General features: G+C 39.8%; 1 protein-coding gene across 2 annotated transcripts; it reads right to left on the bottom strand.

Annotated features, from left to right (window-relative positions):
• Positions 1-2740: 2740 nt before the first annotated feature.
• csf1a (colony stimulating factor 1a (macrophage)) lies at positions 2741-14379 on the bottom strand. 2 transcript variants are annotated; one of them, XM_079858030.1, is made up of 7 exons: positions 14093-14379; positions 11496-11609; positions 11104-11166; positions 7961-8131; positions 6682-6871; positions 5072-5902; positions 2741-3574 (listed from the first exon to the last, which is right to left on the bottom strand). In XM_079858030.1, the coding sequence occupies exons 1-7, from the start codon at positions 14123-14125 to the stop codon at positions 3342-3344; spliced, it is 1635 nt and encodes a 544-aa protein (XP_079714156.1). In that variant the 5' UTR covers positions 14126-14379; the 3' UTR covers positions 2741-3341. The 2 variants fall into 2 exon arrangements, with proteins under 2 accessions (XP_079714156.1, XP_079714157.1); XM_079858031.1 differs by having other exon boundaries at positions 5064-5902; positions 14093-14337.
• Between the last annotated feature and the right edge of the window lie 12168 nt (positions 14380-26547).

Here is a 26547-nt window from a genome sequence, read left to right as displayed (position 1 = left end):
GCAGAATACTGTATGTTTGATGGCCTCAGTCTGCTTCTGGGCGGTCGAGAACTGTTGGGCAAAGTCCTCGACCGTTCTGCCGAAGAGGCAAGACTGGCATATGGGGGTGTCGAGGAAACGGGTTCGCTCGGCCTCCCTCATATCAGCCAGGTTGAGCCACAGGTGTCTTTCCTGGAACACAGCTGTGGACATCACCTGACCCAGGGAGCGTGCGGTCACTTTCGTTGCCCGGAGAGCGAGGTCAGTGGCAGCGCGCAGCTCATCAAAGAGCCCTCCCCTCGTGCATGTCCCTGAGCATCTGGGCCTGGTAGACCTGCAGAGTGGCCATGGCATGCAAAGGAAGCAGCTGCCTGCCCCGCGACTCTATAGGTCTTCGCCACGAGAGTGGAGGAGAACCTACAGGCTTTGGAGGGGTGCTTCGGGTCGCCATGGGAAGAAGCGCTTTGAGAACACAGTTGCATCGCAACAGAGCGTTCAACCTGGGGAACCCCAGTGTACCCTTTAGCAGTGGCCTGATCGAGAGGAGGAAAGGCGGAGGAGGTTGCCGATCGATCACGGGAAGACAGGGGAGTTTTCCAGGACCTCGTGACCTCCTCATGCACATCCAGGAAGAAAGGTATTGGGGTTGGACGCTGACGGGGATCAGCGGCCGCACCCAAAAACCAACTGTCCAGCCGTGAACGCACAGGGCCGGGTGGAGGAGACCACTCGAGCCCAATGGCCGCGGCTGCCTGGGAAAGCATGGCCGTCAGCTCGGGATCAGACTCGGGCAATGCTGGAACACCCGAAGGCGGCAGCACAGCCGAATCGTCATCTCCCGAGGACTCCTGCCCACCTTGTGATGCAGCGATCAACATTGAATCATCGTCTGGAGCGCCGAAAGAGACCCGCAGCACGCCGAAAGATGATGCCACAGGTTCAATCGGGACGCTCTCGGGTTGCAACGCTTGAGAGGGGGGTGTGGACCGAGGAAGAATCGTCGGTGCGTCACCCTTAGGTCACCCTGGCCACCAGCCGAAGTACCAGCTCTCGTGGAGGAGGTAGATCGGGGTGTGGATGAGGGGAATCTCCCTCTTACAAGGTCATTGAGTCTCGACCGTAGCGTTGCGATGGTCATGTTCCCGCAATGGGAACATGAGTCATCCACAAAAGCTGCCTTAGCGTGATCAACGCCCAAACACGCAAGACAGCGATTGTACCCATCAGACTCTGAAACAGCGCGACCGCAACCAGAAGTGCAAGGGCGAGACATTTTTAAAAAGACGTGCCACGTGCAAGCTCTTTTGTGAGAGGAAGAAAGTCTCCGCAGAGTGTTGAAGCGACCAGGGAGATGAACACACAAACACTGGCAGATCACTGCACAGATCAGCAGGGAATGTGCACTCGCTGGAACTCGCCGTCACACCAACACCTGGAGAGAAGCTCGTCTCGAAGAGTGAAGAGATGATCTCAGATTTCATTGCCATTGGCTCGTTTTCTAATATCGAAGGTAATAGGCTTTCAAAGCGAAACCCCATTCGTCATCACTGACGTAACTCGTAGTGACCACGAAAGGGAACTAATGTCAAATGAATGTATCATTGACAGACACACCCTATTAGTCTCATGAAAGCTTCAAATAACAAGTGTGTGGGATTACAAATTTAAGATCTGCTTATCCTGTCTTGACATTTCACCACATAAAAACTAAGGTGAAGTACATTGTATTCGGGATTATTAGCATCATTTACTTACCCTCATGTTCCAAACCCCAAAATCTTCGGAACACATATGAAGATGATGCTTCAAAAAGAGATAAAGAGATCGCAAAACTCATTAATATGATTTGAGCATAAACAGAAGCTCAACCGTACTTGTTTGACTTGAGAGAACAAACCTTTCTTGAGGAAGCTCAAACGTGCTGCGTAACACGATAATGAACCTCATTGGTTCCCGCATGTCAAGCGAACATGCTTGAGCTTCCGTTCACGAGAACTGATATGTGAATTGATGAACGCTTAAATGTGAATAAAATGGTGGCCGTTGATCATGATAAATGCTTTATCTCTATGATTATGAAGTTGTCTGAATTGTATAGTTATACTGATTGGATAAGGACTGGTGAAACTCTTTGTTTACTTCCTTTGTTTAAGGTCGTCACCTAAGTGCTTTGTATCCACCTCTAAGCACTACCCCCTAAATATATACATAAAACTAATGTACAGATTGTAGTTCTAACTCTAGTAAAGCCCTAGTCGGGCTTGATGTCTGCAGTGTTCTTTATTCTCAATAAAGAATCCTGCTGAAGACACACAGAGTCTCCTGGCCTTTGCTTTCTGAGTTTCCAATGTGTCAGTTATTCACCATTTCCTTTCCCAGCATGACACATCTTTTGAAATTTCAGTCTTGATGCCTAAAAGTGTTTTTTTAAAGGGACAGCTCACCCAAAAGTAGAGCTCTGTCATCAATTACTCGCTCTCATGTCTTTCAAAACCTGCATGACTTGCTTTCGTCTGTGGAACACAAGAGGAGAACTTATTCCAGTTGCTCTTTTCCACGCAATTAGTCCACATGGGGATGCATTTTCGGGTCAAGTAATTCTTTGCACATACTTCTGCCCTGACATCTATTATTATTTTATTAAAGTCATGTTAGAGGAGAGAAGCAGCATGTGACTCGAAAACAATGCAGTAATGCACATTTATGACAAGACAGAGACATGGAATATGAATATTCAAAATATGAATCAAACTAACCAGCTAACATGGGATTGCTTTATTGTAAATGAGTAGTTTTAAGGACAAACACACTGTTAATGTTAACTGTTCCACGTTCTACAAAGCACTGACATCTCATTTGTTCTTTGGTACTGCACAAAATATATTGTTGTTAGATTCCTTTTATCATTCCTTTTACCAAGCAAATCGTTAGATTAATTATTTGCTTCTGACATAAAGATAGCACTTAGAATGTGGCTTTGAATCTGCCAGATCATTCATTTTCTTCTTTTAGTACTATATCCTGGTTGTAGACACCTTTTGAGCACTTAACATGCCCTTTAAAATGTATTATAATATCAATACTGAATGAGAAAAAGCAACCTGCTGATATTTTGTCTCTCAATTTAAAGTTTGTATTGAACAAATATTTAACTCTACCTCTGGGTTTCTTGGTTCTTTTTATGTGTCTTTCCTTCATGTTGGAAACTTTAAAGAATGTTGATTTTTCTGTTTGACTGAGAACTTGTGACACCCTGCTGAAAAGATCACCAGAGATAATCACCAGCATATGTTTTGGCTACTGGTCTCAGCAGGATTCTTAGGCTAGAACAACACCACTCCAGCACTGACCAGGATGCCGGTCTAAGTGGGTCTTTTCAGCAGGGCCAAAGTGCATTGTTGGTCACTTACTTTTTGCTGTCTATAAAATAATAGAATTATGAGCAGAAGTCCACCGCACCCTAGTGTAATTATGAGCAGGGTGCCAAAAGAGATGGTTAAAATGCTGGATTGTTCTGTGGTAGAGTTCCTCTGTGTTCCTCTGTCTGGATGAGTCTGGTCCATCATTCCCTGCCTGTCCTCCTGGGATCTGCTGTCTGTTAAAAGCAATGGTATCTTTGGTGAATCATCACAGAATTGGAAACACATGACTCAAGCAACCTTGAAAGCGTTCTTCTGCCTGATGCGTCTCATCTGCCTGATGTGTTGACGTCTACTATCAGGGTTAATATTGTTACTTAAAACTAAAACTATTTTATTTTTGTTAATTGAAATGAAGTTGATATAAAATTAAATACAAATATTAGATGAAAAACTTTAAATGAAAATTAGAAATGTTAGATTTTTTTTTAATTACTAAGTGGATATATATATATACATAAATATAAATATACTACAGGTATGTATATATATATATATATATATATATATATATATATATATATATATATATATATATATATATATATATATATATATATATATACTGTGATGGATTTTTAATAGTCAGTAATAGATAGTAAACTATCTTTTAAACTAACCATGTTTCTAACATCTAAACTTTACTTCCCCTTTTAGGCCTAACATTCTAACACTTTGAAACAAAACGTACTAAAACGTTTGGTTCTTTGCCTGTTGTGTTATGGAAAATTCTGAAGTGCTGACGATGACAATATCAAAAATATACTGTCTGCATTGTCTCATGACAATATTGAGTAATCATCTGAACTCTTAACCCTTTCCTATGTTTTTTTTTTTTTTGATGATTCGTGATAATTTTGCTTCTACCTAATAACAGAAGGGTCCATGCTCCTATTCTATAAAAACTGTTGTAGTCCTGTTTGCTGGTGGGATTCTCTGAGAAACTGCTCGAGAACTCTCCCGGCCGTGATTAAAGCATTTAGAGGACATTTGCTGAAGTCTGTCTGTTTAATATTGCTGCGCAGCAAGTTAGTTAGTGTTAACAAGTTATTTAGCGAAACACTAGAGACCTTACTACCAAGTGATATTGTGGAGCGGGTTAAGAACACTAGAGACCTTATTCCCAAGTGATAGTGTTAGATAGGGGTTGAGACATTGTTCGACTCTTTGTCAGACTCTTAGGCAGGGTTAGATTGCAGTCAGGTAACTCTAATTCTTGGGCATTTTATTTATGCGATAAGAATAGCTACGCTTAGGCGTCAACCCGCGCGTTCAGAGGCAACTCAACTGAGTATAATATTTTCAGGTATCAAGGACACTCAGTTCAACCTAAGTCAGGTGCGTAGGGGAAAAATCTACAACAATACACATATTCATTTCCAATTAGTATTTTTAGTGTGTATATCACGTTTATAAGGATTATATATGGATTATAATATTTTAATATTTTCAGTTTAATTTTAAATAGTAATTTTGTTATGTGCCTTTGTCATATAGATAAAAATGACAAAGGCGCATAACAAAATTACTATTTAAAATTAAACTGAAAATATTAAAATATTAAAACATTGAAATGTTAATAAAAACTATAATAGTCTATAATAGTATAATAGTATAAACTATAATAGTATAAAAAGTAATACATATATTTATACTCTATCTTACTTCCTCACCCTTGCTGAGCTTTGTCTCATGGATGGTTCCCATGAAATTCCTTGGCACCCTCACCGGAATTTGGGTGGGAGTTTGGACATTTTCAGGAGGGCTGTTTAGATGACCTGGCTGTTCAACAAGGATGCTCAGGGCTTCTGATGAATGTGCAGCTGCTTTCAAAGAAGACAGAACTGTGGTTGTGACTGGTACAATGTCTTTACTTATTTTAAGCATCTGAAAAGATTGGCCTTTTTTCTCTGTGCTCTTCATATATTTATATGTTGGCTCAGATGTTGCAGTAATCCAGTTCTGGGATAATTTGACATAGGAACTGGATGATCCTTCCTGGCTTTTGGAATCTAAAGACCTCTTTGCAAGTAAAAGCGGCGTGCTCCTCTCCACATCGTCCTGTGTGTTATCTCTTGTGCTTTTTTGATAGGGGCCAGACACGGTCGACTGAACAGTTGGGTCAGTTCTGCTTGGAAATACATCCTTATAATTTGTAAGTGAAGGGAACAGATCAGATGATGGCATATTCTCCATCTCTGAATTTGAAGTTTCTTCATGTAAAGCTGGAGTGCTACTAAAGAGGAAGTTGGATAAATCTCCTTGCATTGATCTCCATGTGGTAGGTGTCCCTGGAGCTAGTGTTTGGTATTGGGTTACTGGGACAGCAGACTTGACTTGTTTAGCTTTCTCATTAACACCCTGCAAGGTTACCACAGGTGGAAAAGTTGATCTTTGTGGGGATTGAGTAGATTTTAAGTAAATATTCCAATGGCTTGTGAATGTAGATGTCTTAGATGATCCACTGCTCACTGTTGGACAAATGCAGGGGCATGCGGAGGTACCTAGAGGAAATGTAATGCAAATGTCATTTGAATTATGATAAAAGCAACTAAAAGTGAGATTTGCTGGCTTTTTGCTAATATTTTGCTAATTAAATTAATTTCGAGAGTCTGTTATGCTCTATTTTGGCTTCTTTCCCTTTTTTAATGAATTCCTTTGTGTGTGGTTTTTTTTACATTGCTGTCTGTGTTTGTGTTTTCCAGACAAACTATCAATCTGTGTGTATAACAGATAAGGATTTGTGACTCTTTCTACAGGTTACATTGTTATACCAGTGGGTGTCAACAAGTATCTTTCTGAGTGGGCCATTTTGATTCAAAAGATTCATTCAAAAACACAGATTAAATTATAAAATGAAACAAATGACTGTTTTTGAATCAGTCTTGAATCATTTACTAAAATGAACCTTCAAAAAGTTCTAAACAGATTAATTCAGGAACGAAACACCACTACTGTGTGTTGCTTGGAGGCACACAACGATTCTTCTTCGGCTTTCAGAACTAATTATGTTGGCAGTGCAAAAGTAGACAAAGTAACTGGCAATATTGTGTCTAAAATATAAGTTACTCAGTATTAAATGGGTTATTCACTGCTGGCATTATTAAGGGCCCTATCACACACCCGATGCAATGCAGCGCCAGGCGCGACGCAAGTATTTTTTGCTAGTTTCCGCCCGGCTCAGTTATCATTTTCACATCCTGCGCCACGTTGTTTAAATAGCAAATGCATTTGCGCCCATGGGCTTGCTGGATGATTTTACTGGACTTCGCAGTTATGATACCTGCTGTTTGGCTGAGAGGTTCAGTGGAGGATTCTGGGTAATCCTCTGTGAACTCCTCTTCACAGTTCCAGTCCACAGGTTTGTCGCTCTGAGTCATTAGACCCATATACATGTGAATCACTTCCTCAGCTTTCTCCAAAGCTGCCCTCGGCAAAGTCATGTGCATTCTTATGAACTTCGTTGGGCTATCCTGTAAGGTGTAAAACAGAAAACAATTTAGGTATTGGGCTCTACCATGTATTGAACCCCTAGTGATTGGGTGTAGGTAGTAGTCTCCACGGGTCATTGTTAAGTTATTTTAATGCAACAATTTTACTTCAAGCAACCCATTCAATAACATCTACTGCCTTTTAAGGTTAAATCAATTGTATTGTTTTTTTTTGTAGCTGGTTTTTAAAAAGACGTGGTGCTGATGACTGACACTAGGGGTTGGACTTGGGAGCCCCAAACACCTGTGATACTTTGAGAAAAGGTCAATGAGAATTGGCGAGTGGAATTTGCATGCCACTCCCCCATACATATGGGTATAAAAGAGAGGCTGCGTGCATCACTCATTCAGGTTTGTAGTTCAGGTCATTCAGGTCACTTCGACGTAGTGTCGATGACTGACACTATGGGTCCCCCAGGAAAAACGCTACAACAGCTGAACCTTGTTACTAGGTTTTGGCAGTGCAGATGTCAGCAAGCCCTCATGTGCCGGGTTATAAGCGCACTCGCATCATCGCTTCAGCCAGTCTTTTGACCTTTTCTCTCTCTTTGTTTCAATAAAACTCTAGCTGTGCAGACCCGAATTGGCGTTGGGGAAAAAAACTACACACACACAAAAAAAAAAAAAAAAATTTTAGTATGTACATTCCAACCCTACTACAAGAAAAACTATTTTAATAAAGATCGCTGTTGCCAAACCACTAGCTACTGTCCAAGACTCTTGATTACTTGACTTTTTACCCTTGAAACTTTATACAATTCAATCTATGTACATACAAAACAATCCCTATTGTTTCCTTTTGCCTTATTCTTGCACTGTTTTACCTCAACTGTTTTGTGATATTTGTCATTGAAAATACTTTATATATTCTATATCCCTATCATTTGCAGCTCCACAAAATGATTAGACCTACTCATTTTGCTCTTTTCATTTGTTTACTAGTGTTTAATTTGTAGACATTTAGGCTGTTAAACACAGTAAAGTATGAAACGGCAAAAATATTTTTCAATATTATAACTTACAGATAATTGCACCACAGCTCTCCTAGAGACTAAAAATAGATTTTGTTACCTCCATCTCCTCATTGATTGGAGGGATGCATCTCTGGGAGTAAATGTTGTAGATCAAGTTCTTCAGTGAATTAGTATAACGATAATTGTCGGAGTCCTTAGCATATCTGAATTGGGTGTTGAGTAGCTCCAGTATGTGAGGAAATGCTGCTTTAACATAACACACAACACTCTGAAACACACAAACATATGACAACCACAATGAACATTTGATATCACACACACTGATTTTGTACACCCTTTTGTATTCAGACCTGAGTCACAAAACACACAAGGCTATTTTTAATGTTATCATACACCACATTTCTATAAGACTGCATTTTGTGAGTTTTTATTCCTATTATAATACAGCACACAAGCTTTCCAAATGACAATGCTTGCAAATGTCTTGCTTCATATCAAACGCGCTCTTTCATAAAGCTTGTGCTCCATTTGAATGCTGATGGGGCATCGCAGATCTCTACAGAATGGTAAATGAGAGGAAATGTTCAAATATTGTTACTGAACAGAATAAAAATATCAATCATCTTAATTCATTTCATTTACCTGTTTTGTCAATGGCATTTTCTGCAAAAACTTCTCATCTAGTCTTTAAGTGGAGTGGAACTTTATACATAGAAATTTACAGGGAAATTCCCCTCGGGATAAGTGACTTAGTGATAAGTGATAAGCACACAATTTTCAGCAAAATTATTGCTGGGTTTCCTTGTTTGGGAGCCTGAAATCTTTGAATTGTTAACTGTTATCACCACTCTCAGTCGGTCATTCAAGATGAATTATTCAAATATAAAGGATATCAGGCCATATATGCACAATTCCTGCTGAATGGCAGGGATCCCAAAACACATCTGTGTCCAGAGCTGTCATCTTTTAAACTCTTAACATGACTGATGGCCTTGTACATTTCCAAAAGAACGTTGTGACTATTTCACTAGTTTTGTTCTTCCAGTGGCAGCTCCAGGATTTTTTTCTTGACTGATTTTTTTAAACTTCACATTTCAAAGGGGGGTGCTAAGGAGAAAAAAAAGAGTGCATCTATAACTTCAACTCACTCCCTGCATTTATTGCATTGTACTTATTTCATTTTTCATTTTACCTTAAATACATTTACAAGGTCACATTGTAAAGTTTGCACAGTTATTAAGCTCGGTATCAATTTTGCTGAACATCTTTATTATTGCATTATCAGCCCTTTGAATCAATAACGATTTATTGAAACTTGTCAACTTACAGTCCCATTGCGTCACAGCGGCGCGACGAAGGCAATCCTCGAAGGGTACTTCTAATGCGGCCTACCATCAGTGTTGCCAACTCCGAGGTTTTACCGCGGAATTGGGCTACTTTTAAGTTTTGCCGCGGGTACATTTTTTTTACACGGGTTGATTTCCACCCCCGTAAGTACGATTTCGACGCTCCAAGTCTCCAACACACGCCTACTGTGACAGCCGTTGCGATGAGTGGCAGTAACATTTGTACTGGACTTTATATATACAACTTTATATAAGTTATACATAGGCCCATTTTTATCATTATATACATTAGATTGCTCGATTAAATTGAAACCCAATACTTACATTTAAAAGTGTAATCTGACAATTTCGTCTCCGGCGCGCAATGAATTCTGGGGAAGGCAAGGCTGCGAAAGATCCTTCTGATGACAGGCTGAATTTTGAAGGACCTTCGAATTGGGACAGCCTTCGTCGCGCCACGGTGACGCAATCGACCATACTTTCCCCTTTAAACGAGTCTCGGTGCGTCCTTTGAAGGCCGCGTCGGCCGCGCACTTCGAAGGATACGGCCTTCAGAGAATGCAGCCCCTGAATTGGGACAATTCAGCTTATGTATTTATTATGTCCATGGATGGTTCCACCTATTGGCCAGAACAGATAATGAAGGAGGGGCTAAATTGATTTACAGATGTGTACAATGTAGGGAGCTCAGACAGCTTCCTAAAGAGCAGGATGAAGCCTCTGCCCCTTTCGGGGGTGCTAAGCACATTTCTGGTGGGGCCCCAGCAAGCCCCGGCCTAGCACCTCCACAGGCCAGTGGTCTCCTTCAATAAACGCTTCCTCTTGTACATTAGTATCTGGTGGCATGTGCCACTGGATGTTATATGTAATGCCAATGATGTAATGCACATGCTAGGAAACACAAGGAATAAATCCAAAAACATTTTGGTCATGAGACTTCCACAGTAGATTTATGTGCATGTTTTAATATTTAGACCAATTCTATTATTGATTACAATTATGTAATGATGAGAAGAGAGTTCCAACCAGTATCACAAAAAGTGATTATAAAACAATGTGCCTACTTATCCTTTAAACAAACACTCGCGAACTTCCCTAAGCACTTGGAAGGATATAAAAATTTGTCATAGCAAAATCAAAACTCCAAAAATGACACTCACTTAAGTACCATCACATAATTGAAATATATAGTAAAGTAAAATGACTCAGAGTAAGAGACGTTTTAGAAAAGTGATCAGCAAGGAGAGACAGAACATGATCCATGAGTTGACTCTTGGGTACTGTAGATTTAGACAGGCCATCTTTTAAACAGGCCCTCAAAGCCGTTTATTTATTTAGCTCAAGAGGATGTTGTAGAAATCATAATCCCCCATGCTGCAGTTGAGCTACTAAGAGACAAGACCACAATAGTGACCTTCAGGATCATTTCCCTAAGGATGAATTAAGATGCTTGTGCGAACTGTGCAGTCATGTTCCAATAATTCAGAGAGTTCCAGTGCAACTACATTGGCTGCGTCATGAAAAAAGTAACCATACCCATTTAATGCATCCTTATATAACCTATAGCAAATAACCAACAATGATACATGAATTATAGCTGTTGAACTATAGTTAGTGTTACTGTTAAACTGCCTAAACAGCTTATTTCATTGAACTGAGGTTTCCGTCACATGGTCTTGCTGCCTCTCTGTGCTTAAAACATGATCTTATAGAACATCTGTTTCAGATCAGTCTGATTTTGTGGCATGTGTAGGCTTGAGGAAGATCTATTATACCAGAATGTCAGGCTCTTTCAAATATCAGGCTCTTTCATATACTGTTCATATCTGTTGAAATACCCATAGGCTGGTTAATCCATAAATGCATTATATGAAAGGAGTGGAAATGTGCATACCAGGTTCTGGCGCTCAGTGAAGGTGTAGGTTAGAGAACAACCATTTTGCAGTTGGTTCTTAATCTGCAAAGGAAAACATTCAGTGAGAATTTTTTTTGTAGTTTTCCATTTTTCAAACTTTTCTCATTAAATGGCATTTAGATTATTAGGACTATTTAGTGACCTGCTATACTATCACAAAAACTGCATGCCATTAACTTCCACCAGCACTCAAACAATCCAAATATTTTATGCATGAGTGATCATTACAGGCAGCTGTGGATTTCTGTGGGATTTGATTACAAATGAACTACAATAAAGTATAATAAATAATTGTCCATGTAATTAAATAATATAAGTACATTTTGGTCAGTCCACAGGGAGATTTACTTGCCAGTAAAAGCTCATCTTACCAGACGTTTTATATTCAGGAGATGGTCCCGTGTGACAGAGTGCTTACACGGACCTGGCACACCAGCACAGACCAAATGAAAGCACAGGATAAGGAAGAAGCACTGATGCCTTACCTGTAATCACAAATTAATATTTTGATTTAGTTTTATTTGCAGAATCATTAATTCATAAATACAGTAGAATATCTTTTTATTTTATGTTATCCGTGTGTGTTCTATGTTTTACGCTTGCTATGTTTTTTCTCCTGACCATAGATTAAACAAAATCTCATCTCAGCACGTTTGATGAATGGCTACGCAATTTTCAATCTTGTCATTTCATCTGAATATCAACATTTGTGAGATTTAGTCAGTGAAAACTTGCAGTTTTGAGGTTAATTGATCTAATTCTGTGTCTCTGGAAAACAGTGATCTACTGTATGACATAGTATTATGCATTTTTTTGTGTCTGTCTGTAAATGATGGATTTGTGGACACAATGTTTTTAGAATTTTGAAGTAAAAAAACTATTTATTTTTTTCAGTGTAGTGATGGAGAAGGTAAAAATAGTATACGGCACAAATTATAATTAAAATAATATAAGACATCACATAATCAATAAAACAGCCAATGTGACTGGTCATTAGTAATGTTGCTGAATAAATACACATTGCACTTGGTGCAATATATCTTATTAAAAAAATATAACATAAACAGTTTGATCAAATTTTTTTCTCAGCTTGACAACTTCAACATGCAATTTTTCAATATGCAACTTCGAACACATCCAAAGATACTTAATATGATTTTATCAAGAGTGAGAATTCCACTGGAGCAACCTGGTGTTGAAAGGCTTGAGAAGGGGGAATGTTGATGGAAAAGGAATGTAACCTCAGTAACTCCCCAATTCTTAAGTCACTCCAACCTGGGTTTAACCTGAAAACCTTATGTTTATAATTCCTATTCATAGATCTTAGCCACTTACACCACACAACAGGGATTTATCACATAATGTTATATAATACAATATACTGTATTATAACAATGATATAACAATTAATATATCTACAGTATAAAGAGGGGATACGTATTTCTCAACCTCTCAGAACCCAAAGACAAATTCCACAAATCTCTGGAGTGCAAACACAATGAAACGATAAAACGGTGTAAGGGAAAGTGTTTATAATGTTGGCCAGATCAGTATACTAGTAAAGCAGGAAACAACATATCACTATGTCTTTGCTCATCTTCATCCAAGCCTATCTCCACAGGAGAGCTGAATGGACTCATAGTCATGTGTGACAGATGTGTTTCAACCTCTTAGAGTATGATAAAAGCCAGACAGCATATTAGAAACACCTTGACAAAATCTTACAAGCTTCGTCATGCAGCACTGCCTTATCAGAGACAGAAAGTGTCTAACAAGGCACATTTATGGGAAGTAACTGCATATTCTGTCTCACATTAAATTTAATTATAGTTGCTGAATTAGGCAATGAAATGCAAAAATCAACAAGGAAATTTAAGCAATTCAAGCAGTCTGTCACCATCTCATGCTTTTGATTGAACTTGATCGAACTAATGAATAAATAATCTATAATAAATATAATGTATCCTTTTGTGTTAAAAGCCCCTGATAAATATACTGATAAATAATAATAAAAAAACAAAAAACAATTAGGAATATATCCTTCAGGGTCTTGATAATAATAATAGTAATAATAATACTAATACTAATACTAATACTAATACTAATAATAATGATTATGATTATTATTATTATTCTCAAGACCCTGAAGGAATATTCCTATTTGTATTTTTTTTTTCTTCAGTATGCTGTATTTCAGTATGCTGATTTTACATAGTAAATCAGCATACTAATAAATATATATCAAATATATATCATTCAGGGAGAATGATATATATTTGATAAAAGAAAAAAAAGATCCTTTCAAAAATAGCTTTAATAACACAGCTGTATTTAAAATCCTCAGAAATACTGCTTCCTGCCATGTGTCTGTGAAGTCCTGGGGTATTTAGCCAATAAAGCATGCAGTGATAACAGGCTTAAGAAGCCCTAAGACCCCATAAAGTGCAGGTTTCTACTACCCGATCTTAAATGGCTGTATTCGTGATCAAATAAAAAATATCAAGGAATAAATGTGGACACAGCAACTCAAAAATCAACAATCATAGAGCCAGAAGAACTGCCATGTTTTTTTTTACTCAGCAGTTGCCTAAACAGACAGCCAACAGAAGCAATGCAATTTCACAGAACACAGTTTTCTTCTGCATGCTCCACGGCTCAAGAAATTTGCCCCCAGATGTTTAATGGTTTGGCATTCTTACAGTGAAATAGCTTGATGGCCATAAAATCAAAGAATAGAAAAAGTCTATGGGAAAAGGTTCAACAAGAAAGGAAAACAATGTTCTGAAGTTTCACAAGAGGAAGATCAAGGCTCCTCAGAGATCGTATCTATTTCAAATGAAATACATTAATCATGCAGAGGCAGAAATTGAAAGCTGGTTTGCACAAAAACATCAATTGAGCTTCAATAATCAAATGGCATGAACAACTACTACAACAAGCATATGTCAGAGGAGACCAGAAGTCTTACCTTGGCTTTGTGGGCTGTTATGTGTGTGTTCATCTGGCTGGACTGAGCAAGTAGAAAGCAATAAAGTTCACAAGTAGATTCATTGGATTAGTATTTTTGTTTTGCGTTTGATCCTAATGAAGATATTGTCTTGCCCTCTGAAGATCTCTGCACGATTCAAGCATCCAGGCTGTCTTGAAACAGATCTTCGAGTGAAACAGTTGAGACGTGCCACCTTGAGAGGGTGAATGTTTCTGCCTGAGGACTATGGTAGACAAATTAAGTGAGCTTTAGTAAAGACCTCCTCCTCCTCTTCTCCCACTGCTGGGCTTATGAAAAGCCCACTTTCTCACTTTCTCTTCACTCAGACCATTCCAACTTCCTTCCATTCTATTGATGAAGGAAGTTTTAGCTCACCTCAGACTAATTCATGACATGCACGTGTTTTTTACCACTGAAAAGTTACATTTGTGAATGAGTTGAAAATCCTACCGGGATGGTGAATCATCTGCTCATTCTACAAGATTTGATGATGTTTAAATATAAGTTTCCATAGAGAGAAACCCGCTGGTCTTTAATCTTGATCTCGGCAAGAAGCCGAAGTTACGATGGCCCTTTCTTTCCTATTGTGACGTATATATCCTAGTGAAAGAAAAAATGTTGGTAAACAACAGAGAAGAGAAGATATGTCCCTGACAGAGGGATATGCAAAAGCACAAATGAACACTTTAAAGAGCTATGTTGGATGGGAATAATACCTTTTTGGTTTTTGTCAGTTTTATGAAGCTTGACAACATTTGTCCCCATTCACATTTATGTATTGTGTATTATGAATTTGTGGATATCATTCAAAATTTTTATCTTGTGTTACAAGGAAGACCGAATTCAAAGAACTCACTTGTCTTCACTTTCTCTGAAGGTGACGGGAGATGTTCGCCATACACCTTATAGATACTGTTTTTACAAAGTTTAAACAACATTCTCTCCAGCTGTGCATGTCTGTTAGAACTGGAACACATATTTGTCCCAGATGTTTGAGTTAGAAAAAATAAAAATAATTATCATTACACAACACATTGAATTGTCGTCCAAAATGAAAGGTTCGCCTAAATCCTGATCGTGCACAATTAATATACAGTATGCCATTAGCTATTAAGCTGTGCAGGAAGGATAACCATTGACTTATCTAAAATGATTTTCTTCAGACGAAAATACCTCAAATAGCCAAGACTTTACTTTTACTCATTTAATTAAATTGGTTCTAAACATCAATTCTGTCTCTGCAAGAAATTTGTGTCATTGGTCATGAAATAAGCGGATTCATGGCAATTATCAATTAGGTGATCAATGACACATTGTTCTGTTCAGACATCCAGTCTGAACTGAAGCACACACAAATGCATAAAGGATGGGAAAGTGTGTGGTGATATAAACAAAATGAGATGCTGCTAAAACACAACAGGGATTTATTGCAATGTTATATAATACAATATACTGTATTATAACAATTATATAACAATTAATATAGCAATAAAGAGGGGATAAGTACTCCTTAACCTTTCAGAACCCAAAGACAAACTACACAAAATCCGGAGTGCAAACACAATGAAACTATAAAACGGTGTGATTTGCCCTTTCTTTCCTATTGTGACATATATCTGAGTCAAAGAAAATCTTTTGGTAAACAACAGAGAAGAGAAGATATGTCGCTGACAGAAGGATATGCAAAAGCACAAATGAATGCTTAAAAGAGCTATTTTGGATGGGAATAATACCTTTTGGGGTTTTTTCAGTTTTTTTAAGCTTGACAACATTCACATTTATATGAAAAATTAAGATTGGAGCAGTTCACATTTACTATTTAATATAGAACTACTGAGAGTCATTGAGATCTGGGACGTGAAAAAAAAAAAGAATTATATTAGTCATTATAACCACAAATATTTAATTATTTAATAAAGAAACATGAAAAAAAATCTAGATAGATAGATAGATCAGCTTCAACATGGAGTCAAATCAGAATTATAAGTCATATTCTGTGTGACAGTAAAATACTTTATGCATCTCTCCTATATGAATATCTTCACACCCCAGTAATCATATGCACATGGATCACACATGTGTCGTCTCTTTCAAGAAGCAGAGAGAGAATCCATTACAAGCCAAAAGTACATGTGCTGTCAGCAGATCACTGCTCTGTTCTTCCTTTGGGGCACTGAATGGGGATATACCCTTACAACTGGATCAGCTAAAAAAAATGATTTACTTAAGGTGAGCCTGCATATTTCATATGCAAGTAGTAACTCCAAGTAGACCATTTTAAACACATGCTTTAAAATTTAATAGAAAATAGATAATAGAAAGTGACATAATTCTGACAAAACCTTACATTTTTGTGGACAACCATTGGCAATGTAATCAAACTTTTTAATGCTTGTAAAGTAACGTCACAGATGTTAACATGTCGGTTTCCCTATAGTTCTGACATTTTGAGATTACTCTTCATGTGATCTTCTTTATGATAAAACATAATTTGGCATAAAAAAAAGCCTTAAACTATGCACATAATTAACGTGTGGATTTAAATGCTGCCTTAAGCTGCCTTAGTAGTAATGTCCAACATTACAAGTTAAGTTCACTCAAACTCATTTGAGTGAAGAGCAGAGCAAACTTTAAAATGAATTTTGTTTTGTCCAAGTACGGGAATCTAAAACATCGCAACAAACATGTAGCCAATGGATCATCTTGTGCAATGAACTGGCGAAATGTATTTGGCAAAAGATCTTTCCATCACCATCCTTGTTTATCTAGTTGGATGTTGATTCCCTTTGGAGACTTGAATGGATTCATTACTTTACTTCATTAAACTGTAGATGTTTCACATGGCTTTCAAAATGACATATAGCTTAATGATTTTAATTCTTCCAGTAATGTTAATAAAACATTCATTCAAAGTTATCTGGTGTTTAGTAATGTTCTCTAAAAATTTTTTACATTTTGAACATTTAGGGAACTTAATGGAAGCATTAGCAAAACGTTCTTAGAACATATTTTTGTCAGCTGGGTTGAGTCATTCCGACTCTCTGACACACTCATGCCCCTTTAACCTTATACCATCTGATATTCTTTTGCCTTATTAAATTTCTGAAGTAGAGTGACAGTGTCACATGACTTCCCAACATTGGACGTTTCAGAGACTGTGGCACATAAAGGGATAGTTCACCCAAAAATTTTGACATTTACTCACCCTCATGTTGTTCCAAACCTACATAAGTTTCTTTCTTCTGCTGAACACTTCAGTGAAATATCTTCTTTTGTGTTGAACAAAAGTAAGAAACTCATACAGGTTTGGAACAACTTGAGGGTGAGTAAATAATGACAACATTTTTGGGTGAACTATACCTTAAATGTCCTTTGGTGCACAACTTTATAGTTGTTTCAAAAAATGTTCGATTGATCTTGGAAATTAGTCAAACTTATTAAGCTGTTTTCAGGGATTTACTTAATCACCACACTGACCAATATGTGCTCATGATGTGGTGGTTGTGGTAACTGGCCAGATTAATGGTTTGGGCTGCTAGCCGCAAGTTCCCTTTCGTGGTCACCAAGAGTTACGTCGTGACGACGAATGGGGTTTCGCTTAGAAAGCCTCTCATCTTCGAGAAATAAAACGAGCCAATGGCAAAGAAATGCCATGGGTCTGCGGAATTTGCATTGCGTAACTCCACCTTACAATGTGGGTATATAAGGAAGTACGCTGGCAACATGCAGATATGTTTTCCAAGAGTTCTCTTCACTCCCACAAGCCATTCTGAATCATCTTCACTCTATGAGACGAGCGGCTCTTCAGTGTGTTGGTGCGGCCAACGGCGCGTTCCAGCGGGATCGCATTGCCTGCTGCTGATCTGTGCAGTGATCTGCCGACAGCGTGTGTGTTTCTCCCTAGGCGCTTCAGCACTCTGCTGAGCTTTTCCTCTCTCTAAAAGAGCTGCACGCAGCACGTCTTTTTCAAGACGGTTCGCTCATGTATTTTCTGGATGTGGGCGCGTGATCCATCTGCCTAACGGTCACGAGCGATGTTTCGCGTGTTGGGCTTAATCAGTGGATGAGTCATGTTTTCATTGCGGGAACATGACCATGGCAATGTTTAAAGATCGAGACTCAATGATCTCCGTGTGGGTAGAGTCCCCTCTGCCACAACCCAATGTATCTCTTCCTCGAGAGGGGATACTTTGGCTGGTGGCCAGGGTGATCTGAGGGTTACGGTGTGGCATATAACCGACGAGTCATTCCTCGGGCCACGCCCCCCTCCACATCGCAAACCGTGGGGTTTCTGTGTGTGGTTGTTCCTCTTGGGGACCCAGTTTTTCATTCGGGGCTCCGGCAGATGAAGTCATGTCAGCCACAGACTCACAAGGCAGGCTTGATTCTTCTGGAAATGAGGATTCGACTGCGTTGCCTCCCTCGGGAGTGCCAGCGTTAGTCGAGTCAGATCCAGAGCTGACGGCCATGCTTTCCCGGGCAGCTGAAAGTGGTGGTTGGAGTGGCGCAGACCCTGTGCAAGATCAGGGAGGACGAGGAGAAGGTCATTTTGGTTGCAACTCATTGGCACAACCGGACCTGGTTCTCCGAACTAGTACTCCTCGCGACAGCACCTCCCTGGCCAATCCCTCTGAAGAAGGACCTCCTTTCTCAGGGACGGTGCACCCTTGTCCCGATCTTTGGAACCTCCACGTGTGACTCCTGGACGGGACGAGACAGGTTTGAGTACCCAACCACCAGCGGTGGTGGCTACCATCACTTCCGCTAGAGCATCGTCCACGAGACATGCCTACGCGTTGAAGTGGAACCTCTTCGTCACCTGGTGCTCTTCTCGCCAAGAAGACCCCAGAAAATGCCCGATCAGTGTCGTGCTTTCCTTCCTGCAAGAAGGGTTGGAGCGAAGGCTGTCTCCCTCCACCCAGAAAGTGTACGTTGCCGCTATCACCGCACATCACGACGCAGTTGAAGGTAAGTCCGTGGGAAAGCACGACCTGAACATCAGGTTCCTGAGAGGAGCGAGGAGAATCCTCCTCGCTCTCCTCTCGTACCCTCTTGGGACCTCTCAGTGGTTTTAACTGCCCTGCAGAGCCTCTGCAATCAGCCTCTGGAGCTTAAGTTCCTGTCAATTAAGACAGCGCTCCTGGTTGCATTAGCCTCCATCAAGAGGGTAGGGGACCTGCAGGCATTTTCGGTTGACGAAGTGTGCCTGGAATTCGGGCCGGCCTAATCTCACGTGGTCCTGAGACCCCGGCCTGGATATGTGCCCAAGGTTCCCACCACTCCCTTTCGAGACCAGGTGGTGAACCTGCAAGCGCTGCCCTTGGAGGAGGCAGACCCAGCCTTGGCACTGCTCTGTCCAGTACGCGCCCTCCGTGCTCTCACGACAGGGATCTCAGACTTACGCAGGGCACTGGAAGACAGCCGAGGTGGCGTGATTAGGGAACGCCATTCGTTGTCACGACGTAACTCGTAGTGACCATGAAAGAGAACGCCGATGGACAATATAAAGCCGATATTTTTATTATATACTTTATAATCAATATATATATTTTCTTTAATAAATTAGAAAACAAATCTTTAAAATAAACATGCTTATACTTTAGATGGCAACTTCTTGAATCTGCAATTCTATTACAGTATTTTTCACAAATAAAATAATTGTTTAAAAATATATGAATATGTGAATAAAAAGGAAGTAAACACTGTAACATTGCACTCAGTAATCTGGTAATATTGTGCGCACTGGTAATCATATTTTTTCAAATAAAGACAAGGTAACGCTAATATTACATACAGCACACAGTGAAAACGATATGAATATGACACAGTGGGCAACTGGATATAGCGCAGCATATTTTAAAATGAAGGATTAAAGTTTTTCGATCGCGTCTCCTGTGAAGCTGATCTTCTGTTTGCATTCACTCATTTCGAACGGACCGACCGTCACTCGCAGTAACACGTTTATGTAGGCTACAAATGCACACTTCATAAGATATCACAGCTGGATTCCATTAAATCTGCAAGGTTTGTGAAATTAAATGTTTATTAGATATTCAGAGATTTGTTTAAATGATGTAGGTGCGCATTTGTTGAATGTTGACAGTAAATGAGAAAGTATTTTAGCCTGATTGTTTGCCTTTTCTGGAACAAATAATATAAAAGCAACACTTTACTTTTTCGCATACCATTTACTTTCTTTGTTTACCAGTTCTGTCAAACAAAGTATTAGATATGACTGACAGAGATCGTAAACTAATAAAGACGAAGAATGTGAGTGAGCGCTGTGTGGCCGTTCTCTTCCAGAGCCCGTCTACGGAGAGCCTTGGCACTTCCTATTAAGTCCTATTGCACCGAATTGTGGTTGTAGCACCACCAGAGTTCCACTGGAGGTGATCGCGGGCGAGTGCAAAATGAATGGGAGTCTATGGGGCTAGACGGCTAAATTTGTTTCTTTCACCCGATTGCCGTTGAGAAATCTCAGATTTGATTGTAGGTTTTGCAAGTTCAACATGGGTTATAGGTCGAAAGTTGAATGAACGAGTACTTATGTCCTTTTGATTTCTTACAGGTTGAGTTGTTGTTGCCCATAACATGCTAGCATTCTGCTAATGAACGCTGATTGGTCAGTGAAGGACTGATTACGACCAAAGATACCGCTTGATGGCATCGTGGCATCCGAAGCGGGACCAGAAACAAACAAAACAAAAACTCTTCTAGCACGTGTATTTACCTGTGTCAGCTGTGTTGTCGATGCCTCGAGAGAAAAGAAAGTGCAGAGCGCGAAAGCACCAAAGTGACTGAAGGATTGCCGTAAAGCAGTATCTCTGGTCGTACGATGTGTATGACGTCATTGACATTTTAAAAGACTTTTTAAAGCAAATAAGTGACTCTAAAAAATCGAACACCTAGCAATGTGTAATTTCTTTGCACCTCCTTTCGAATACAACATTCAAATTACTAGACAAAAAATTATATCCGGAGAAAAGTGGATTTTGATGGGTATAACGCCATAGACCTCCATTCATTCTGCACTTGCCTGCGAGCGCCCCCGCAAGGAGAGAGACGTGTTACTGCAGCAAGTTCAGAAACCGGAAGTAACCAGAGAGTGCCAATTCTCTTCCTATTCTCTGTCTCTTCTCAGGCGCTGGTGTTCTCAGCGCCGCCCGTCAAAATAAAAGTCCAGAGCGCCATCAAAATAAAAGTCCCGCTTCCAACACATTGGCCAATCAGAAAAACATATCGGCCGATGCCGATATTTTAAAAGGGCCAAATATCGGCCAATATATCGGCCTTGGCGACATATCGGTCGACCACTAATCTGCATGTTGCCAGCATACTTCCTTATACCCACGAGGTAAGGCGGAGTTCCCTACTCAGGGAACGAGGGTTACATACGTAACCGAGACATTTTACGCCTTAAGCCTTGTGCATTTGGGACTAAAAAATATTTTCTCTAACCTCAAAGCCTTTCCCCCACATTGTATGTAGTAGCAGCAACCATGTGTGGCCCACTACAGTCTTCTATCAAATAGCAGCATTCATTGGTCCCATGAGAGTGGGGCCAGCCCATAAAAATATCTTAAATTTTAACGTCTAGTCGGTCCACAGTCTAATTCTGCTCTTTTTGGTTTTCAGCTATTGTTTTTGTCTGGCTTTTATTATGAAGTTTTGTCATAATTTGTCATTTACTTTGTAGTTTCGTCTGAGATGCATCTGAAATCGGTCACAAGTTCACTTGTTCATTATAGTGAATGGCACATGCACTATATGGAGAAAAGAGAAATGAAAATGAGTGAGCGGCTTAAGATGACGTAATTTGTGTGTGCCAGAGAGCAGAAATAACTATTTTAGACCTTAAAAAATGACAATAATAAATTTATATGGTATAATGATAATAAATTAATAACTTGTTCACTTGTTCTCATATTCATGTCATATTTAATAGTTCATTCATTTTAATAGAATAATAATACAAAAACTACAAAAAAGAATTAACACAATGATATAATTTTATTATTTTTACTTATAAATTTTCCATAAAAAGCAATAGCACAAAAAAAGCACATACATAATACATGAAAGCTTTATTCCTTTCAGGGTTATCTGGTTATGTTTATTTTTAGTTTTCTCCACATGGACACTGTTTGTGTTTTCACCTTGGTTAGCTTGTCTTCATGGTTGTTAATTTGATTCATTACTCAGTTCAGGTGTGTGTCGTGTTCAGGTGTTCATGTCTCATTATCCTCTAACTACTTACTGTAAGTTCATTTCAGTTTGTGTTCCGTGTTGGGTCTCGTCTATGTGTTGTTGTGTTTGGATGTACCTCTTTGGATTACTCTGTTGGAGCATTAAAGCCTAACTTTCGTCGTCGTCGATTCTTTGGTGTTTTTGTTTTCTGTCTCGTTTGTGTTTTTGTTTAATTTTTTTTGGTTCATCATGGACTGTCAAGCTGCTTTGCCTTGAGCAGGGAGACAGCTCCCTCGAGGAACTCCTGGAGGTGTTCCTGAATCTGGCATATCAGACCACTTTCCTGGACAACTGCCTCTGCACATTTCTACATGTGGAACTTAACTACACCACTCGAGCGCAGTTGTCTGAGGAACCTCCTCGAGGGAGCTTTGCCGACTTTGTGGAGTGGGTGCTGGTATCCTTTGGATCTTCCTTCACCTGCCCCAATTCCAACCCAGTGCCCAGCCAGATCCCATCGGTAGGAATTAAGCACATGGTTTCTCTTACCATTGCTATGCTGATGACACACAGCTCTACCTCTCATTTCAACCAGATGATCCCACAGTAGCTGCACGTATCTCAAGCTGTCTGGCAGACATCTCGGCATGGATGAAGGAACATCACCTGCAGCTCAACCTGGCAAAGACTGAGCTTCTCTGCCTCCCTGCCAATCCGTCTTTACAGCACAACTTCACTATCCAGCTAGATTCATCATCAATCACCCCATCAAGGTCGGTCAGAAATCTTGGAGTAATATTTGATGACCAGCTGACCTTCACAGACCACATTTCAAAGACAGCTCGATCATGCAGGTTTGCACTGCACAACATCAGGAAGATCAGGCCTTTCCTAGCTGAGCATTCAACACAAATTCTCGTGGTCATATCTAGGCTTGATTACTGCAATGCTCTTCTGGCTGGCCTTCCATCATGTGCAACTAAACCTCTACACATGATTCAGAACACTGCAGCTTGTCTCCTCTTCAACGAGCCACATCACTCCTCTGTTCATCTCTCTGCACTGGCTACCACTCGCTGCTCGCACCAAGTTCAAGGCATTGATGCTTGCTTACAGATCCATCACAGGGTCAGCTCCCTCCTACTTTCACTCGATCCTACGAGTCTACATCCCTACCAGAAGTCTACTATCGGTCAATGAGCGACGGCTCGTGGTTCCATCACAGAGAGCCACAAAATCACTTTCCAGAACATTCTCATTCACGGTTCCATGTTGGTGGAATTCTCTCCCCACCCTCATCCTCATCCTTATCTCCCCACCCTCATCCTCACCCTCAATGCAGAATCCATGACAACATTAAAAGACAACTGAAAACTCATCTCTTCTGTGAGCACTTAACCTCATAAAAAAATAAAAAAATAATCCTTTCCTATAATCATCCCTTATTGGGCTTATGCTACTCTGAACAATGCCTGAACTTTGTATTTTTGAGCACTTCTTGCGTTGTTTTTGCCTCTTCACGATGACTCGCTTAACTTTGCTTTGGACAAAAGCGTCTGCTAAATGTAAATGTAAGCAGTTTGAGCCCACCTCAGACTTCGAGCCCATCTCTGCCGCGAGCCTACGCCATCGAGGGAGTGTGTGCCCAACATCACCGCGGAGCCTGAGATGCGTGAGTCTGACCAGGTGCGCGTGTCGGCTGCATCATCCACTGCCGAAGGAGCTTTCGTGGAATTGGATAGCAAGGAGGAGAGCCCCTGCCACCACTGAGATCGTAACACTGCCCTCACACCGTCATCGAAGGAGGCCGTCGCTGAGGCTCAGTCCCGGTCGCCAGGGCCTTCGTCGTCACTCCCTCACCTCGGACCTCTCCATTGTCATGGCCTCCAGCTGTCGCCCTGGTGGTATAATTACACATCACAGAATAACCAGCACCTGATTTAGTGCATTATATGGGAAACAGGGAGTGATTTCAGCTGCGTCTGTCACCTCATGTAATTGTTCCCAGATGTTGTTTGATCATGATTTAATGTATTCTCCAGTTTCTTTAATTAGCTGTTATGTCTTGCTTTTACAGGACTGTAATGTTGGTACGTTGAGCTTTTTTAGTTCACATCTTGAATTCAATGCTGCATTTAGATCGTTTCAACCTTTGTGTGTGAGAATCCCAGGAAACCGGAAACCAGGTATGACGTATTTCCTGTGATGCAGGGAGCCCATTAAACATGTATTTACGCTGCTGAGAGTATTGGGTCTGGGGCCCACCCTTATAATTTTCTCCAGGGCTCCATGAATTCAGGGTAGTCCATAAATATTATGTCCTGGGCTGGGCCCCCCGAATTCAAGCAAGCTACACTCCAATCTGGCAGCAGCTACATCTGGTCATCTATCTTTCCTGTCTCTGTCCCTACACCCCTAGTCTAAAGATTTCTCAGCCTTTTCCTCACACCTGAATGTACTTGAAAGCAGAAACTCAACCACAGAGTAAAGGTCCTTTTTTGTGAAGGACGAATAAAGAAAATCTACTCATGTTTCTCCCATGATTTTGTGTGAGGAATCCTCAAGCCTTGTATGACATATATGGTCCATCATCTTTGGTCATTTTTACCCTGAAACACATTTGTAATACTGAATGAAAAAGAAAAGTGTCTGCTTTCTAATTTCTACTCCAAACCATTGTCAATATATGATTATTTAAATGGTGGTTGTCATAAAAAAAATAAAATAAAAAAAACATTTTGACAAAATGGCCTCTAATGATTCCAAACAATTTTTTGACACAATTAGAGATTTACTGAAAGACACATTAAATAATTAACATCAACAAACAGGATAAGTAAATATGATGCATAGTGTGTCAAACTAACATGCTGTGGACAGTGGACACTGATTGACTGAGGTACAGTTCTGTTCGTAAGTTTACTTTCCCCCTTAGCAGAATATGCAAGATGTTAATAATTTTAACAAAGTAAAACAAATTCCACCTAATTTCTTTTTACTTTTGGTACTCTTCTGAATAAGCTGTTTCACATAACAATGCTTACATATAGTCCACAGGACAAAATAGGAGTTAGGACGATTCTAAGGGCCCACACACTTTTAGGGCCCCCAGAGATCCATTTTATTAATGGAATGGGTGCACTAGGGGGCTCAACCTCATATTCTTTCATAGGGCCCAACATTGCTAACGGCGCCACAGACTAAATAACTAAACACGCAAATCTCAGTCATCGAAAATTATAAGAAATAACCAGTAACGGAGTGCAGCCTTACGGAGAGACTTCCCGTTTTCTGGGTTGGTAGATGCACCGGGGTCCCGATTATAGCACTTAAACACGGAAAAAGTCAGATTTTCATGATATGTCCCCTTTAAAACAGTTTGTTGGGCTGTTATCCACCACAATGCTGGATTATCCTGCGACAACTTCTTACTGAAAAGAGATCGAGGGAGATGTTATAAATTGATTGGATAAAAATGTATTAAAATATCTACATTATATGCATATTTGTCAAGTTGAAAATATAATTTCTTTGTAAAAATAAATATAGTTGCATCATTCATTCGCTAAGAAAAGCTTCGGCGATGAAAGCAAAACAAAACAAAACATTCACAATAACATTGATATCATTTGGAGGCTGAAACTTTGTTTTATCTAAAACTATAGAAAACCCAAAACAGCAGAGTTCATGTTTTTTCAATAAACTGCCTTATGTTCGTGTCACATATGGACAAAAACTGATTCATAATGATGGAAAGGAAGGAATTTATGTTATAAATCAGATAAGGGGTTTCGACAAGTAGGTCAAAGTGATTTGGACATGATTATATAACCAAGCATTGTCCTCACATAACTGATTATGCACTGACTGCAGAGCATCTGTAGGGGTGAATGGAATATCATTGAAACAGTATTAGGTTTCAGATGATCCCAGTTTTCTTCCCACTGTGCAAGGACGAAATGCTGAAACTAAATCGTCTGAGAATGGCTTTTTTTATAATGTCCCTCTGAGTGAGACAACAGGAATGGAATTTTGAATTGATTTATACCTGAACATTGGGAGGTAGACAAATAAAATCATATATTCGTGAAATTTTTCATGCAGTTCATTTAAATTTATGGATAAGACAGGAAAGAAAGACATGAAAAATGCCCTCATATGTTTTGGGATTACTCTAATCCTACGGACATCCTTCGGACATCCTTCAGACATCCTTCATGATTAAACCAACTTGGTTTTGTTGACTA

This window comes from Squalius cephalus (genome assembly GCF_949319135.1).
Source record: "Squalius cephalus genome assembly, chromosome: 22".
In the NCBI taxonomy this organism is placed as follows: Eukaryota; Metazoa; Chordata; class Actinopteri; order Cypriniformes; family Leuciscidae; genus Squalius; species Squalius cephalus.
This window is presented reverse-complemented; position numbering and strand designations above follow the sequence as displayed.